The sequence below is a fragment of the Sorex fumeus genome, unplaced genomic scaffold (assembly GCF_029834395.1).
Source record: "Sorex fumeus unplaced genomic scaffold, SorFum_2.1 ptg000122l, whole genome shotgun sequence".
Lineage (NCBI taxonomy): Eukaryota > Metazoa > Chordata > Mammalia > Eulipotyphla > Soricidae > Sorex > Sorex fumeus.
Window position 1 is genome coordinate 63,308,101 of NW_026606179.1, and position 17,954 is coordinate 63,326,054.

The window sequence follows — 17,954 nt, forward strand, 5'->3', positions numbered from 1 at the left end:
CAAGTGCTACCAGGTGGTGCACAAAGACTGGAACAGTCTAGATCAGTGGTGTGATTCTGTTGTAGAATTTGCTTTGCACGCAAGTCCCTGGTCCATCTCCACCACCAGATACACACACACACACACACACACGCTCTCTCTCTCTCTAGAGGGTGTTTAGGCACAGCCTGTCTGTGTACTCAGAAGCTTTTGGCCCTGTGCAGTGCCTCCTGGCAGGTTTTAGGGAAACATGAAATACTGGAGATCAAGCCCAGGTCAGCCATAGACAAGGCAAGTGCCTAAAGCCCTGTGCTATCTCTCAGCTCCACAAAGGAGATAAAGGAAAAATTCAGAAGTTGGAGCTAATGGGGTGCTTCAAATTTGCCCCAATAGTCACAAGGAAACCTACATTGTTTTGTTTTGAGGCCTAACCTGGTAGTGGTCAGGAGTTACTCCTGACTCAGGAATTACTCCTGGCAGTGCTTGAAAGACCATATGGGATGTGGGGGATCAAACCAGGTCAGTACACGGAAGACAAATGCCCCACCCACTGTACTATCTCTTCAGCCCCAGAAATCTACGTTGTTTTTAAATTTTTTTGCTTTTTGGGTCACACCCGACAATGCACAGGGGTTAGTCCTGGCTCTGCACTCAGGAGTTACTCCTGGCAGTGCTCAGGGGAGTATATGGGATGCTGGGAATTGAACCTGGGCCGGCTGTGTGCAAGGCAAACACCCTACCCACTGTGCTATCTCTCCAGCCCCAAATCTACATTTTTTTTTCTTTTTGGGTCACACCCGGCGATGTTCAGGGGTTACTCCTGGCTTTGCACTCAGAAAATTACTCCTGGTGCTGCTTAGGAGACCATATGGGATGCTGGGAATTGAACCCGGGTCGGCCGCGTGCAAGGCAACAGCCCCACCCGCTGTGCTATCGTCCAGCCCCTAATCTACATTTTTAAAAACTGAATCACTGATATACAGTTACAAAGTTGTTTATGATTGGGTTTCAGTCATATATTGTTCCAACATTCCCTTCACCAATGTAAATTTCCCACTACCAATGGTTCCAGCTTCCCTCCCACCCTAAACCCACCCCACCCACCCCACCCGCCTCTATGGCAGGCACTTTTCTTATGTCTCTCCTTTGGGGCCTTATAGTTTGCAACATAATCAGAGGTTGTCAGGTATATCCATTTACTTTTAACACTCAGTTCCTTGTCAAAATGATTATTTCCAACTATTGTCATGTTGATCCCTTCTCCATCCTAACTGCCCTTCACCCCACACACTCATGGCAAGCTTCCAACCATTGACCAGTCCTCCTGGCCCATTTAGCCTGGCCTTGGATATTAGTCTCATTCTCTCTACATATGTGTGTGTGCTACAAATGAGCGTAGTAATTCTATATCCGTCCCTCACGTGACTCATTTCACTCAGCATGGTACTCTCCATGTCCATTTATAAGCAAATTTCATGACTTAATTCTACCTGAAAGCTGTGTAGTATTCCATTTTGTAGATGTACCATAGTTTCTTTGGGGCTGGAGCGGTAGCACAGCAATAGGGCATCTGCCTTGCACGTGGGTCGGCCAACCCAGCCGACCAAGGTTCGATTCCTCCGCCCCTCTTGGAGAGCCCAGCAAGCTATCAAGAGTATCTCGTCTGCATGGCAAAGCCTGGCAAGCTACCCGTGACATATTCAACATGCCAAACACAGTAACAAGTCTCACAATGGAGACGTTACTGGGCCCGCTTGAGCAACTCGATGAACAACAGGAGGACAGTGTGATAGTGGACAGTGCTACCATAGTTTCCTTATTCAGTCATCTATTCTCTGGCACTCAGGTTGTTTCCAGATTCTGACAGTTGTGAACAGTGAGAAACCTACACCTTAAAACTAAAAATGGACCCAAAGTGAGCTTCTCTCCAAACTGCTTAAGTATTTGATTACTTTTTGATTTTGCTTTTTGTTTTGGGACCACACCTGGTGGTGGTCAGGGGTTACTCGAATAGGGGATCAGGGGACCCTACCCAATTTCAGGAATGTGACCTGGGTCAGCTGCATGCAAGACAAGTGCCCATCCCACTTTCCTGTCTCTAAAGCCACATTTTGCCCACCTTAGGGGAGCACAGAGGCAGGACTGCCTGCTGAGGAAGATGGGCAAGGGCTTCGCTTGCTACAGTGGTCGAACATTATGTACTCGGACTGGGAGTTTCCTTTTCATTGTGGTGGTGGTGGATTTGGGGTGGTTTTTGTTTCGTCTTGCTTTATAGGCCATACCCGGCATGCTCAGGGGTTACTCCTGGCTCTGCACTCGGGAATTATTCTTGGCAGGGCCCGGGATCATATGGGATGTTGGGGATAGAACACTGGTTGGTCACATGCAGGGCAAATGCCCTACCCGCTATACTATTGCTCTGGCCCCTCAAACCAGGGGTTTCCCGAGGTCATCTTACAGCCACTCTGTACCCAGAGCAGGGAAGGGGAGCAAGGGAGAGGAAAGAGGACGGGGGTCCTGGACTCCCACATAGCCCTCTCTCAGGTATAGGTGCCTATGCCTCTGCCCCATCTCTGGCCTGAGGCCAAGAACACATCACTGAAGCAACACTGTGAATCCAGTGTCTTCCCAGAACCCCAGTTCCCACAACAGGCTTCTTGGGAACATACCACGACGGGACTGCCTGGACGCAGCTGCTGCCATCGCCTTTCATCTCCACAGGTGCCCTGGGCAGACCTGAGGCTGGTATTAGCCTCCTTTTGCAGATAACTATTATCCCTGTTTTACTAACAAGAAAATTGAGGCCTGGATGAGAGGTCCCTGGCTGCAAGTCAGAGGCTAAGGAAGAAGCCAGGACTCTGGCCTGAGGCTGTTCCCTCACCGGCCTTCACCGCCCTCACAGCTTTGCTCTGTCAGCGCCCAGGCTGGTGTGAGGCGTGGAGGGGCAGGCTGATGGGAGACCAGAGGCACTGCCAGTCACAGCCTTGAAGGCCCACAGCCTTCTGTCTGGGCTGGGTGATAGCCACCAAGTGTATGGGTGAGGTTTGGCCACTTCCTGCCAGGCTTTTCCTCCAGCCTCCCCAAGGGTTCAAGAGACCACCCTGACCCTGGGGATCATGACCACACAAGGGTATAGGGTAGAGGGCAGGGGACTAAAGGAAGGGCCAAGAAAGGACGGTGACCAGAGCTTTAAAGGCCAATTCCTTGCTGGGGCGTAGCCTTGGGCCCAGGGACCGTCCCCCTCCTGGCCCTGCAAGATGTTTGCATGTTTCCCTGCTGTTCAGCTACCCTGGCCATGTGGAGCACAGACGCTACAGGTGTGGGCCAAAACTCCAAAAAAGACATCTTTGTGGTTGGGTTTTTTGGTGGGGAGGAGGGGGGTGCCGGGACCTCCTGCGGCACCTGAGGGCGCAGCCTGCTCACTCCAGCCTGGCACGGGGCCGTGAGGCCAGTCGGCTCCGCTACACTTCCACGGGCTCAGACCTGAGAGCGCGCAGCCCCCCAAAGCCCCGCAGCCCCGCTCTCTCGGGAGCTGGGAGGATTCCTGCTCCCCTCCACCCACGGTCCCCCCTGGACCGCACTCCTGAGCACCAGAAATGAGTCAAGAAGACCTGGCAGGTAGTGGCCGCAGGGGGAACGGAGGCCGTAGGGGGGACTGTCACCTGCCCTGAAACCCGCGTCCAGCCCCCTGCTGAGCCCTTGGAGGGGCCAACCTCCAAGGCGCCTTCCCGGGCAGGCGGCCAGCACCCAGCACCCAGCTCCCGCCAGGCCGCGGCGGACGGGACGCCCTGCCCGCCGCCCGCTCGGCCCCGCCTCGCGCCCCGCTGCCCGGCGGCGGCGCCCGGGGCGAGGTCCCCGCAGGCATCCCGGCCGGGCGCGGAGCTCGCTGCTCCACTGGCCGCGCCGCGCACGGCACTGAGGGCACTCGAGCCGGCCCTGGGCACCCGAGCGGCCGGCGCGCCCGCGAAGACGCCAACGCCCAGACGGACGCCCAGCGCGGCGAGGGGCTCGGAGCGGCCGGGACCGCGCAGGCGCCCCGAGGCCCCGACCGCGCAGGCGCCCCCCGAGGCCGCGACCGCGCAGGCGCCCCGAGACGCCGACCGCGCAGGCGCCCCCCGAGGCCCCGACTGCGCAGGCGCCCCGAGGCCCCGGGCGCGCAGGCGCAGTTCGCGCGCCGACATGGCGGCCGCGATGCTGCTGCTCCGCGCTCTGCACCGGGCCGCGGGGCCCGGGAGGCTGCCGCGCCGGCGGTGGAGCTGGAGTGCGGGCAGCTCCGCCGGGGCCGAGAGGACGTGGCTGTCCCCAGCCCCGAGGCCTCCGCTGGGTCCTACTGGGGCCGGAGGCCGAGCCCTGCAGGTAACGCCGGGCCCCGCGCCCGGAGCCCCGCGCGCCGCCCCTCTCGGCCCGCAGCGGCGTTGCCCGCCGGGGAGACCCCCGGAGGCCCCGGCCTTTTCCCCGGACTCGGACCCCCGGGGTCTCCGGGGCGGACTTCGCGTCGTGGGCCAGATCGGAGATGGGTGCCCGCCCACCGGCCACCTGGCTTGGTGACGCCGGACTGCAGCCCTCACCTTAGACGACTGGGCCCCTTTGCAGAGTCCCGGGCGGACGTGTGCGGCGTCTGTGTCTGCATTCTTGTGTTGTGCGGAGGAAGAAGCATTGCCTTGGCACGGGGAGGCACTGGGTGTAGAGCGCCAGCCCTGCCGCGCAGGACCTGGGCTCGCCCGGGCGCCGGCCTGCACGGAGAACCGCGACTTCGGCCCGGCTCTGTTGGAAGTGAGGCCGGAGCGGGCAGCTCACACCTGAGCAGCCTGGAGGCTGGTGTGGGCCCATTCCCTGCGGATCCTGCTCCCGAGGGCCCTCGGCCCTACTCCTGGGGGGCCGGCTCCCCCATCCCGGGCGTGGGGTGCACGGGCCAGGAAGCGCCTTTCTCGGCTTCAGGAAAAGGCAGTGACCCACTTACTGCCAAAGAGCGCTCGGCAGGGGCCGCCCCTGCCTATGGCAGAGCAAAGTAGGAGTCAGCCAAAGAGAGACGAAAAGTGAATCAAGAGTGATTGCCAGCCCAAGGGTAGAGAGAATTAGACTGACAGCAGGCCCTGATGGCAGGAACTCTTCAGACACTCAGGATGACAGGACTTTGGAGAGGAGGCTGGCGTCCTGCTCTCCCTCTGGATGTGACGTGGGTGACCCCACCGCCAGGGGGAATGGGTCAAGTCTTGTGTCTCCTGAGTCCGTGGGCCTGCGCCGGGGATCATGGCACCAGTGCTCAACACTCGTGTGTTGCATTGGCCCGCTTACTTGCTTTTGATGTTTGCCAAAACTCTGCAGTAGGGCCAGAGAGAAAGTATGGGGGGTAAGAGGCACTCGGTTTGCGTGCTGTCAGCCCTGGATCCACCCCCAGCACCACATTCGGTCCCTTGAGCCCTCCCAGGTGTGGTACCTAAGCACAGATCCCAGGAGTAAGCCCTGAGCACCACTGGCTGTGACCTAAAAAAAACAAAAACGACCTTTCAATAATGCTCAGGCCATAGATGTGACTCGGTGGTAGAGCACATGTCTTGCATGTGTGACGCCCTGGATTTGATCCCTGGTGCCGCAACGGGGGAAAAGAACTTTATGAGGTTGGTCATGCTCAGAGTTGTTAGGGGATATTCCTGGATCAGTGCTCAGGGATCTCCAGAGACCACGTGGAGACAGGCACCCAACATGGGCCTCTGCATTGAACCATCTCCCTGGTCCTTTGAACAAAAACAAGTTTGCAAGAACGCTCGGCCGTAGCTATGTCTCCGGGTGTCATTCTGGCTGCTGTGCTGTGGGGCTGGAACTAGCCGACCTTCTGCATTCTTTGTTGGTTGGCCACACCCACCCAGGAGTGCTCAGGGCTTACTCCTGGTTCAGTGCTCAGGGATGGATCTCTCCCAGTGGGGCTCTGGAGCCTGGGTCAGCTGTGTCTCTGTCCTGTCACTCTGACCCTGTGTTCTTTCTTTTTTCCTTTCTTTTTCCAGAGCCTCCAGCTACGATCGCTAACCCCTACCTTTGAGGGCACCCTCGCATGGTTGTTGAAACAGCATCTGATCCGGAATCCAGTGCAACTATGGAAACTTTTAGGTGTGTGCCTGCTGGTGAACGATGGACCAGCCCTTTGAGCCTTTGTCAGTGTATCAGAATACTGCTTTTTTCACCTGGGCAGAAATACAAAATTGCTTTAGTGCTCCCTTTATGTGAGGGACGATGACCAGTCTGCACGGCCATTCTATTTTGGGGAGTGGAGAGGCATGGGGGCCTGTGGGGGAAGGTCACACCTGGCGATGCTCAGGGACCATATGGGATGCTGGGAATCGAACCCGGGTCGGCCGCGTGCAAGGCAAGAGCACTACCCGCTGTGCTTTCTCTCCAGCCCGATTACTTTAATAATTATCTTAAAATTGTTGTTCAGGTCCATGGCTGTAACCGAGCAGTTGAGCACACGTTTTGTGTTTATGAGGCTCTGGGTCATATCCCTAGCACCAGAGGAAAGGAATCTGGTCTGGAGCAGTAATTGGCTGCTTGGAATACATCCGCTGTATTTTTCAGCTGCCCCTGAGCTGCAGTGAGCGTGTGCATGGGAACTGGGCAGGGTCTGTGGGGGGACAGGAAGGGGACGAGGAGACCATGAGGACTCTGTGGGGCCTATGAAGGGGACTTTGGGGAACTGAGGGATACTGTGGCTGTGAGGGGACTGTGTGGGCCTGGGTTGGCCGCCCAGGGCTTGACTCATTGACTCTGGTTTGGTTCCAGCGCCTGGTGACCCCCTGAGCAGGGCTGCCCCCATCTAGCCGAGGGCTTGGAGTGGCCCTCCATCCCCGCAGGCACTGTGTGAGGCTCTCCACCAAAACCCATCCTGAGGGACTGTGTGTGTGACACACCAGCGGGTTCTGGAAACAGCACAGAGAACTTGCTTCCTGGTGGGAATTCAGTTCAGGGATGTCTGTTCCTCCAGCCTCTGGGCAGAGACTTCAGGACAGCGCACCAGTGCCCTCCTCCCTGTGCTGTTTGTTGAGACTATCGTGTCCAGGGGGCAGCTCCGGCGACTCACGGCATGTGGGGTGGCGGGAGGGGGCAGGCAGCATGTTCTGGAGCCCGTCCAGGGCCATGAGGCAGGTCCCTGTGCCAGGACACAGTTCACAGTGTATGTGCATCTTCTGCTGCGTGGGCTGCAGGGACTCAGCCATGGGCCTCACGTGTGAGGCGGAACACTGCCCCAGAGTGCTGCCCGGCTCTCCCAGCAGTGCTCCCTCCCCGCAGACATTCCCTCATGATGGCTGGAGAGTTCGCTCACCTGCTGGGCTGCTCCTGCGAGGTGCCCTTTCATGCCCTGAGCCCCGTATCGCTGGGCTGTGCTGTAAGTGCCCTCCCCGGTTTCTTGTAGGTGGCACTTACTACTTCAGAACCTCGAGGATGAAGCAGAAGACCAAGGGTGGCGAGAAGGGCAAGGGGAAGGGCCCTGAGGACGATGAGGGTATGTCTGCCGCTGGCCTGAGGAGCTGCAGGGGACACCTGCCCGTTGTGCCTTTGTCTTTTATTCCTGTTTTGGGGGGGCAGACTGAGACGTGCGGCCTTGCCTCCTCCACAGAAGGGAGGCGGCGCAGGGAGCGGGAGGACCAGATGTACCGCGAGCGGCTGCGCACACTCTTCGTCATCGCGGTGGTCATGAGCCTGCTCAACGCCCTGAGCACCAGCGGGGGCAACATCTCCTGGAATGACTTCGTCCATGAGATGCTGGCCAAGGGCGAGGTCCAGCGCGTGCAGGTGGTGCCCGAGAGTGACGTGGTGGAGGTGTACCTGCACCCCGGAGCCGTGGTGTTTGGGCGGCCGGTGAGTATGTGCGTGGTGTGTATCACAGTGTGTGCGTGACTGCCTGGCGGGGACAGAGCACCATGTCTGGGCGGCGGCCAGGAAGAGCTGCCGCCTCTGCCCTGGGGTGTTCGTGACGCCTCTGCTCACTGCACCCAGCGCCTGGCCCTGACGTACCGGATGCAGGTGGCAAACATTGACAAATTTGAAGAGAAGCTTCGAGCCGCTGAGGATGAGCTGAACATCGAAGGCAGAGACCGGATCCCCGTGACCTACAAGCGCACGGGCTTCTTTGGGAAGTATGTGGTCACCCTCGGGAGACACCCACAGCCACTGCTGGTGGCCATGGCAGGGCTCAAGTGGGGCCTTTGGGCTGTCACTAATTTCCTGTGTAGCACGTGGTAGCAGGGGCCCTTGGGCTGCCTCAGGGGAATGGGGTCCGTGCGTATGCTTGATAACGTGTGTGCTTGCAGGAGAGCATGTGTGACTACATGTGCGTGTGTGACGGCATGTGTGAGGCTCTGCAACAGTGTGGGTGACTGTTGGCGTGTGTGACAGCATATGCATACTGTGATGTGTGTCACACCGTGTGGGTGACTGAGGAGTGTGACCATGTTCGTGACTGATGCATGTCACAACTTGTGCATGACTGATGTGTATCAAGTGTGTGCGTGACTGTGTGACAACGTGTACGTGGCTGATGTGTGTCACGGTGTGTGGTGACTGGTGCATGTGACAGCTATGCAGGCAGTGCCCTGCATGGGTGCTGTGATGTCTCACTTGGCTGCCTCAGGGAACCTGCTGCTTGGCTGTGTGGTCGGGTTTCCCGGATATGGTGCTTTGGTCATTGTCTCCAGATGACTGCGGAAGCACTGGAGGAAGAGTCCATTAGTCCCTACTGGACTCCAAGAAACTAGGTACATTCCAGTCACTTGCCTGCTGAGTTCCCTCTCCCCCTGCAGTGCACTGTACGCCGTGGGAATGACCGCCGTGGGCCTGGCCATCCTGTGGTACATTTTCCGTCTGACTGGAATGACAGGACGGGAAGGAGGATTCGGTGCTTTTGTGAGTGGTGGGACCCACATGGCCTTCATGGGGAAGTGCCTGCGCCCTGACAGGACCTTTGTGCTGCTGTGTCCATAGCAACTGGGTGTCATTGCACTTCAGTTTCCCCTCTCAGGAAAGAGGCCAAGAAATCTTTTTGAAAAAACCAATTCACTTTACAAATGCTCTCCCACCCCAGAGCTGTCTCCCACTAGAGAGCTCTCTGGGCAACAGGAGCAAAAAGAGCATCACAGTAGGAAGCACATAGACAACACTGATTTTCACAAGATCTGAAAAACCTAGAGGGTTTTAGCGATAGCACAGCTGGTAGGGCGCTTGCCTTACACGCGGCCGACCCGGGTTCAATTCCCAGCATCCCATACGGTCCCCTGAGCACCGCCAGGAGTAACCCTTGTGCATTGCCAGGTGTGACCTAAAAAGCAAAAAGCAAAAAAAAAAACACCTAGGATGCGGGCCAGAGCAATGGTACAACAGATAGGGTACTTACCTTGCATTTGGCTAACCTGGCACCACATATGATCCCCTGAGCCTGCCAGGAGTGATCCCTGAGCACAGCCAGGTATGGTCCAGAAAAAAAAAAAAAGACCAAATTAGTTACCCAGTGTGTGGGGAAAATTTTCTTTAAATTTTTTCATTGTGGGGCCAGGGATGGAATCCAGGAGAGGCTGTTCTACCACCAGGAGTTGGGCTTCTGGGGGTGGTATTTGGGCCTCACCCAGCAGTGCTCAGGGACTTGTCCTGAGTCTGCTCAGGGGTGACCCTGCTGATGCTCGAGGTCGTATATGGTGCCAGGGCCCCAACTGAGACTGGCAGGGTCACCAGTCCTCTGGCCCCAGGGGCTTACTAGGGGACAGGCCGCTTGCTCGTGACCAGAGGTGTGATGAGAGCCTCTTCTGTGTGTGCCAGTGGCTGTCCAGGCATGTGGGCAGGGGCGCACTCACCCCCTGTGCCCTGTCTGCCCTGCCCAGAACCAGCTCAAAATGGCCCGTTTCACCATCGTTGATGGCAAGTCGGGGAAAGGGGTCAGCTTCAAAGACGTGGCAGGAATGCATGAAGCCAAACTGGAAGTCAAAGAGTTTGTGGACTACCTGAAGGTGCGGTGGGTGCTGCGTGCCGGGGCGGGCTCCCCCTCGGCTGTGGCTTCTGCCAGAGCCTAGCCAGCCCGTGTTCTGCGCCCCGTCTTTCTTCAGAGTCCCGACCGCTTCCTGCAGCTCGGCGCCAAGGTCCCCAAGGGGGCGCTGCTGCTCGGCCCCCCTGGCTGTGGGAAGACGCTGCTGGCCAAGGCGGTGGCCACAGAAGCCCAAGTGCCCTTCCTGGCGATGGCTGGCCCCGAGTTCGTGGAGGTCATTGGAGGTGGGTGGCCTGGGTGTTGCTGATGGCTGCGTCACACACGCCCGCCCCGGAGAGGTCACAGTGTCCCGGATCCCCGGGATCGTGCTCTGGGGGTGTATCTGTGGGTCCTGTGCCCAGGGAGTGCCCCGGACCCGCGTGCTCGTGGGGAGCGGGGTTTCTCTGAAGCTGCCCGTCCCTTTGGCAAGCACAGGCCTCGGTGCTGCACGCGTGCGGAGCCTCTTCAAGGAAGCCCGGGCCCGGGCGCCCTGCATCGTGTACATTGACGAGATTGACGCCGTGGGCAAGAAGCGCTCCACCACCATGTCCGGCTTCTCCAACACCGAGGAGGAGCAGACGCTCAACCAGCTGCTGGTGGAGATGGACGGTCAGTGAGTGGCCACCTGCCGGGGCTGGGCTGCCCACTCCCTTTGCTCCTGTGCAGCTGGGGGCCGTTTTAGGTAACGGCTGGGAGCAGCATTGCCCTGCAGAACGAGCTGTCTTCTCGTTGTTCTCACGACTCAGCTTGAGGGATACGTGCGGCAGTGAGCTGGGACGTGCTCAGGCCCCAAGCCCGGTCAGGAGTGACCCTGAGCACAGAGCTGAGAGTGGCCCCAAAGCAAAAGCAGACCAAGGAGCAGAAGGAAGACCATCGGGGCGGCGGTGGCAAGGGGAGGCAGGGGTCTGAGTGGCGGGGGCAGTGAGGTCATCTGGCCCCGCCCCCGTGCTCAGAGCAGTGTGCTGACGTGCCTGCTGCGTGCCCTCTTGTCAGGAGAGGAGAGGGGGCCAAGGTGGTGCTGGGGTCCACATGGGCCAACCCCAGCAGGCTCTGTTCCTGCTTCCCTGACACCTGTGGTCTCTCGCCAGCTCTGGTTGCCTAGTGCCTGGACAGGCTGCTGGGCGCCCCCCGGCTGACTCCCGGCAGCTCGGATCTGCGGACACGTTGGCACGCTCCTGCAGTGCCACTTCCTGAGCAGGCCAGTGGCAGCCACGCTCCTGTGTGCTCCAGGCCACTTCCGCACGGGCTGCCTGGGGCCGGCCCGGCACACTGGGCCTTTGTGTGTCCACACAGCTGCGCCGCAGCCTGCCGCGGGTCTGAAGGACCCTTGTTCTGCCTGAGGGGCCGCTTCATTCACCGGGTATCAGAGGGAGGACAGGACCCTTCCTCCCGATCAGCTGGGGCAGCCTGCATGACCACCAAGCCCACGGGGGACACTTGGTGGTTGGTTTCCTCCCCACGCGTGGATCTCTGCCAGCTTCCAAGTTAGGGAGTACCTGGGTTCATTAGAAAAGGCCCTTCTGGGTGACCACAGACACAGCCATGGTTCAGATGTCTGGTCAGCATAGCCTCCAGCGGTGTGTGACTGTGGTGTGGCTGACGTGCCTCACATGTAAGTGGGACTAGTGCAGGGATCAGTTGTTCCTGTCCATCTGAAGATGTCAGTGAGCCTCTGTCACCCGGTTGTGGCCCCTACACTGACCCGGGTCAAGCTCAGCACACATCATGGTTGTGCAGGGAGACTCGGCCGACAGGAGGTCATGCCCTTCTGTCTTGTGCCTGAAGCTTTGCGTTCTCTACTTGAATGCAGGTTTGTTTTTTTTTGTCACTGCTTATATGTTTGTTGGTTTGTTTTTTCGGGAGAACTCCCAGCAGTGCTCAGGGGACCGACCATATGGGATACCGAGAATCTGACCAGGGTTGGCTGCATGCAAGGCAGGTGCCCCCTGCTGTGCTATGGCCACTGCTGTAGACTCCCTCGGTGTCCATGCCTGCTGTGCAGGGCATTGGCCAGAACTTGGATGGTCGGCTCGAGTCCAAGGATGCTGGTGTAGACACGGACGCGGAGGGCTCTCTGGAGTCGTCTGGGCACCTGGTGCTGGGTGGCAGACACTTGCCATTCCCTGCAGACACTGCCTGCTCCGCTCCTCCCCGGGGGGACACTGTCCTGAGTCCTGCTCTGTCCACAGGGATGGGCACTGCGGACCACGTGATTGTGCTGGCCTCCACCAACCGTGCCGACATCCTGGACAATGCGCTGCTGCGGCCAGGCCGCCTGGACCGGCACGTGTTCATCGACCTCCCCACACTGCAGGTGTGACCCCTGGCCAGCGCGTCTGGGCTCAGCCAGACGGGGTTGGGTGGACTTTTCTAGCAGAATCCCTAAATCCAGGCCGAGGAGGGAAGTATGAGACTGCTTTCTTGTTTAGCCTGTCCTGCTGGGGCTTGTGGCATGTCCTCCAGTTGGAGTCTGGGGGCTCCATCGCTAGTGGGGCTCAAGGAGGCGCCTGCCCAGCCCTGCGCGGTGGCTGTGGCAGGGCAGCCTCCGCCGTCACTCACGCTGAGACGTGCTACTGCCTCACGGGCCCAAGGACGGGACCTCTAGTTTTCGTTCGGGGGCCACACCCCACAGTCTCGGACCGTACTCCTGGGTCACGTGGCGCTGGGATTGTGCCCAGCATGGCCGTGTGCTGCCTTTTCAGCCCTCTGCTCTGGGGTCTGGAAGGTGCAGGTGTCAGGGGCTGCTGGAGGGAGAGCTGGTCAGGAGCTGCCGCTGCGTCCCCAGCCCTGGAGTCCCTGACCCAGTTCTGCTCTGCAGGAGCGGCGGGAGATCTTTGAGCAGCACCTGCGGAGCCTGAAGCTGCTTCGCACCAGCGGCTTCTACTCACAGCGCCTGGCGGAGCTGACGCCCGGCTTCAGTGGTATGCGGGTGCGGGAGGCTCCCCAAGCACTGCCCCCTGGGCCAGCCCCTCCTGGGGAATCATCCCTCAGAGGCCCCGCATCCCTGTCAGAGACCCTCTTGCTAGGGGCCTCTTTCCCTTCTGTTCTGTTACCAGCCAAGAGTCTCATGGCTGCTAAGCCACCTTCTGTTGCCACAGCACTGACAGAGCCGAGACTCGGTGCCGAGACCTCTTGGACACTGACCAAGGCAGGGTGACAGCACCGCAAGGTCCTTGGTCTGGTGGCTGTGATGTGGTCTCAGGCTGAGACATAAGCCACCTGCACGTTTCTGCACGTGCCCCTCTCCCAGTGCTGAGGACACAGACCACCCTGGGTCCCCGTCCCTGCTAGGAAACAGGCCACCCTGGGTCCCTGTCCCTGCTGAGACACAGGCCACCACAGGTCCCCGTCCTATGCTGAGGACACAGGCCACCCTGGGGCCCCGTCCCTGCTGAGGACACAGGCCACCCCGGGTCCCTGTCCTGTGCTGACAGCATGGGCCACCCTGGGTCCCTGTCTCTGTTGAGGACACAGGCCACCCCCGGTCCTCGTCCCTGCTGAGAACACGGGCCGCCCGTGACAGGTGCGGACATCGCCAACATCTGCAATGAAGCAGCCCTGCATGCCGCACGGGAGGGACACTCGGCTGTACACACCTCCAACTTCGAGTACGCCGTGGAGCGAGTCATTGCTGGTACGGGGCCCTAGAGAAGGTGGGGTGGAGGGAGCAGGCTGGGGCAGTCCTGTGCAGAGGCAGACGTGAGAGGAACAGGGACAGTGTTGGCGGCGCCTGCAGAGCCCCAGGGGTAAAGCAGACACAAGTCCAACAGAAGCAAAAGCACCTTCGGCCCCCCAGTGCAGCCCGCAGAGCCCCCTAGACGGGCAGAGTCCCTCACAGGTGGGGCAGAGCCTGCAGTGTCCCCACGGAGCCCCGACAGACTGGTCCTAGGAGGGCCAAGGAGTACACGACGCTCCTCTCCAGTGCAGCCTGGGCTGAAGCTCCTTGAGCTGGGGACCGATGAGCACTGCTCAGAGGCGTCTGTGGGCTTTCGAAACTATCCTTGGGTGCCTGGAAGCTTCCATGGCCCCATGTCGTCAAAGCGCCTGTCCACTCAGCGGAGGGTGGATCTGGGGCCGAGGGTGGGGGAGGGGGGAGTCACAGCACAGAGTATCCGAGAGAGAGAGAGAGAGAGAGAGAGAGAGAGAGAGAGAGAGAGAGAGAGAGTGTGTGTGTGTGTGTGTGTGTGTGTGTGTGTGTGTGTGTAAGAACTGAACTGCTACAGATCTGCCCCAGGGAGCAGGAGGCGTGTGTGGCGGTGTGCAGGGCCCCACCTGGCGCTTGTGGCTTCACAGCCGGGCTCCCTGTGTGAGAAAAGGGCGATGTGAGCTCTGCCTCTGCGCTTCACTCAGGCTCCGCCAAGAAGAGCCAGATCCTGTCCAAGGAGGAGCAAAAGGTGGTGGCATTCCACGAATCGGGCCACGCGCTGGTGGGCTGGCTGCTGGAGCACACGGAGGCAGTGACAAAGGTGAGGGGTGGTGGTGGCCGGCGGCACTTTCCTTGTCTGTCAGGCTCAAGAGTTTCTTCAGGTGCCTCTGGGGGGCCAGCGCCTCCTCGGGCCCGTCGGGGGTCTCTGCTCTGTGCCCCCAACTCTGGCTCACCACGGCCCACCTGCAGGTCTCCATTGCGCCGCGCACCAACGCTGCGCTGGGCTTCACTCAGATGCTGCCCCGGGACCAGCACCTCTTCACCAAGGAGCAGCTGTTTGAGCGCATGTGCATGGCGCTGGGTGGCCGCGCGGCTGAAGCCATCTCCTTCAACAAGGTCACCTCTGGTGAGCATCCTGGGTGGACTCGCTGTGCTCCCACCCCTGCCTGCTTGCCAGCATGCTTGTTTTTGGTGGGGTGCGTTTTGTGCCACACCTGGTGAGGCTCCGAGCTGACTCTGCTCTGGGATCACTCCTGGTGGGCTCTGGGGACCAGATGGGGTGCTGGGGATGGAACCCAGGTTGGCCGCGTGCAAGGCAAATGCCCTGCTCTCTGTGCTGTTACTCCGGCTCACTCTTTCCTTTTATTTAAGATTTAGGGGCTGGAGAGGTAATACAGTGGGTAAGGCATTTGGCCTTGCACATGGCCAACCCAGGTTTGATCCCCCAAGCCCGCCAGGAGTAACTCCTGAGGACTACGGGTGTGGCCCAAAACACAAAATTAATTTTGGTTTTGGGTGCAGCCCAAAAACCAAAACTTAGTGATTTATTTTGGCTTGGGGCCACACCCGGCAGTGCTCAGGGTCTCCCGACTGGGAGCTCAGAGGTCACAATGGTCATCGATGCTTGAGGGACCATGTGGCACCTCCTCCCTGGTCTCCTGCACAGACCAAGGCCGCAGAGGGGCTGGCCTGCCGCTAACCAGGACGAAGCACCTTCCTTTGTTGGCCAGCACTGGGGAGTCACTGTCGTGAACAAAGGAGTACACTTAGGGTCAGTTTCTGGGGAGCAGGACAGAAGTAGTGACCACGCTGGCACCAGGCATCTTCAGGGCCCATGTGGAAGAAAGAGGAGTCCTGGGCGAGGGGCCTGAGCCCTACAAAGCAGCCTGTCCTTGCCCTCATGCCCAGGGGCTCAGGATGACCTCAGGAGGGTCACCCGCATCGCCTACTCCATGGTACGGCAGTTTGGGATGGCGCCGAGCATTGGGCCCGTGTCCTTCCCTGACGCGCAGGAGGCTGTGGCGGGCATCGGGCGACGCCCCTTCAGCCAGGGCCTGCAGCAGATGATGGACCACGTGAGTGCGCAGCCCCTGCCCATCCCGGGACCCAGGGAACATGCCCTCCTCGGAGTCTGTCTGGCAGCCATGACCGTCTCTTCTCTCCACCGTCAGGAAGCCAGGCTGCTGGTGGCCCAGGCCTACAGACACACGGAGCAGGTGCTGCAGGACAACCTGGACAAGCTGCAGGCGGTGAGGCCGGTGTGGACCCTCCTAGTGGGCGGGTGGCCCCCAGTTCCATCACTCGTGGCTCCAGACATTCAGCGCAGGAAAGACACCACCTTCCTTCCAGACCGTGAAGCCCAAGTTTTAAACCTCACGGCCAGCTCCCCATCTCTCCAGTTTCCAGGGAGCTGTCTAGGGCCCAGCCTCCCCCCACACAGGAAATGGATGTCGCCCCCCAATAAGGAGCGATGTGGAAGGGCGGGAGGGAAGTTCCCTGCGGCAGCTGGGCTGGACCACCCAGATGGGCAGAGGGCTCTGGCGTGCACTGCCGGCCCCCCCTCCCCACCCTCAAAGCGCTCTTGTCCGGGCTTTGTCTGTGCTCACACTGCCTGCCTGTTCTAGCTGGCAAGCGCCCTGCTGGAGAAGGAAGTCATCAACTACGAGGACATTGAGGCCCTCGTCGGCCCGCCTCCCCACGGCCCCAAGAAGATGATCATGCCGCAGCGCTGGCTCGATGCCGAGAGGGACAGGCAGGATGCCGGGGATGAGGGGGAGAGCCGCCACGGTCCCCACAGTGGACCCCCGTGATACTCAGCCTCACTGCCTGCGACGGAGGTGCTGCTCACAGGACCTCAGGGAAGGGACCTCAGAGCCCCCAGCCTGCTTGAGCTGGGCCGTCCTCAGATGCACGCGTCAGGCTGGGCCCCAGATCCGGGTCTAGCACCTACTCTTGTGTGGCTGCCTCATGCACTGTGCCGCTCTGCGGCCTAGGCGGGACAGTTCAGGGACAGTTCTGGGGGGCCCGCGTGAGCCTTTCAAATAAAGTCTGGATGAAGGATGTATAGTGGCTGATGGTCCTGCCGTAGACCCCCTCCTTCTGCTGAGCCTGGGCCTTAGGCCTGTCCCTCCCTGCTGCTGCCTCGTCTGGCTGCTGGCCTCATGGCCTCAGAGCTGCATTTACTGTGTGTGTGTGTGTGCGTGCGTGTGTGTGCATGTGTGTGTGTACTTGGTATCGCTCCTGCTGTACTATCGCTCTGGCTCCAGCACCATTTTGTGGGCCGACCCGGTCCATGTGGCAGCTCCCACTCAGGAGACCTGGGACACACTAGTGGGTGGGGCACGCTGGCTGGGTGGGCGAGGAGGGCCTCTCCTCTGTACCTGACCTCAGATCCTTGCCTGAGGTGAGCATGGGACTTGGGGACACAGGGCGTCTATGCTGTGCTGATGTGGATGTGTCCAGTCCCTTCCATAAGCCCTGCCCTGGTCTTATTTCTTTGCCTCTTGGGTCACACCCAGCAATGCTCAGGGGTTGCTCCTGGCGGAGCTTGGAGGGCCACAGGGGATGCCAGGGATCGAACTGAGTCGGCCACTACTAGACCTGCTCTATCCTCCGGCCCCTCCCTGGCCCGACCCCTTCTAGAGCCCCTGCCCTCAACGCTCTGACAGCTCACTTGCCAGTCTCAGTGGGACAAGGGGGCAGGACACTCGGGTGCCTTCCCTTCACTGCCTGCTCCACGGGGGTCACCCTCTGCCACCCAACGCCCGGGCACACTGACGTCTAAGTGTGCCTCCAGGCAGCTGCCAGCCCCCCGTGGGGGTCTTGAGGAGGAGCGACACTTCTCTGGCAGTTGCCTCTGCCCCTCCGCCAAGGCGGCCGGGGCGCGCGGGCACAGCAGAGTCTGACACCGCTCAGGGGCGTCTCTGCCCTGCGGGTGCGGAGGTCTCGGACACAGGCCTTGGGGGAAGAGAGGCGCTCGGCGTCCACGGGCGCTGGGGGTCCCGGTGAGGTCAGTCAAAGGTCGGGGGAGCACCCGGCCCCACGGGAGCCCCTCGCGGCGGTGCCGGGGGCGCTACGGGGTGCTGGGGTCGAGCCCGGGGGTCGGCCGCGTGCAGGCCAAGGCCCCCAGCACGTGTCCGAGAGCGGACGCGTCCACCAACAACCCCGGCGTGGCTCGGAAAGCGCAGAACGTCGACGGGCGGAGCCCTGACGTGCCAGTCTCGAATCCGCACCCGCCCGCCCCCCCGCGACGCGGCCGGGGTCGGGGGCCAGGGCGGGTGCGCGCGGGGCACGCACGTCCCGCGCCCGGCCGGCCTCCCCAGGGGG

The 17,954-nt window shown here is 60.4% G+C and overlaps 1 protein-coding gene across 1 annotated transcript; it reads left to right on the forward strand.

Annotated features, from left to right (window-relative positions):
* Positions 1–4,135: 4,135 nt before the first annotated feature.
* On the forward strand, positions 4,136–16,632 carry SPG7 (SPG7 matrix AAA peptidase subunit, paraplegin). The gene is made up of 17 exons (XM_056135583.1): positions 4,136–4,335; positions 5,982–6,084; positions 7,385–7,474; positions 7,589–7,830; positions 7,969–8,108; positions 8,772–8,874; positions 9,843–9,968; positions 10,065–10,227; positions 10,418–10,591; positions 12,172–12,296; positions 12,801–12,903; positions 13,506–13,616; positions 14,333–14,448; positions 14,598–14,754; positions 15,537–15,703; positions 15,800–15,877; positions 16,253–16,632. Exons 1-17 carry the CDS (start codon positions 4,159–4,161, stop codon positions 16,436–16,438), a joined length of 2,361 nt encoding a protein of 786 aa, XP_055991558.1. The 5' UTR covers positions 4,136–4,158; the 3' UTR covers positions 16,439–16,632.
* Positions 16,633–17,954: the final 1,322 nt, after the last annotated feature.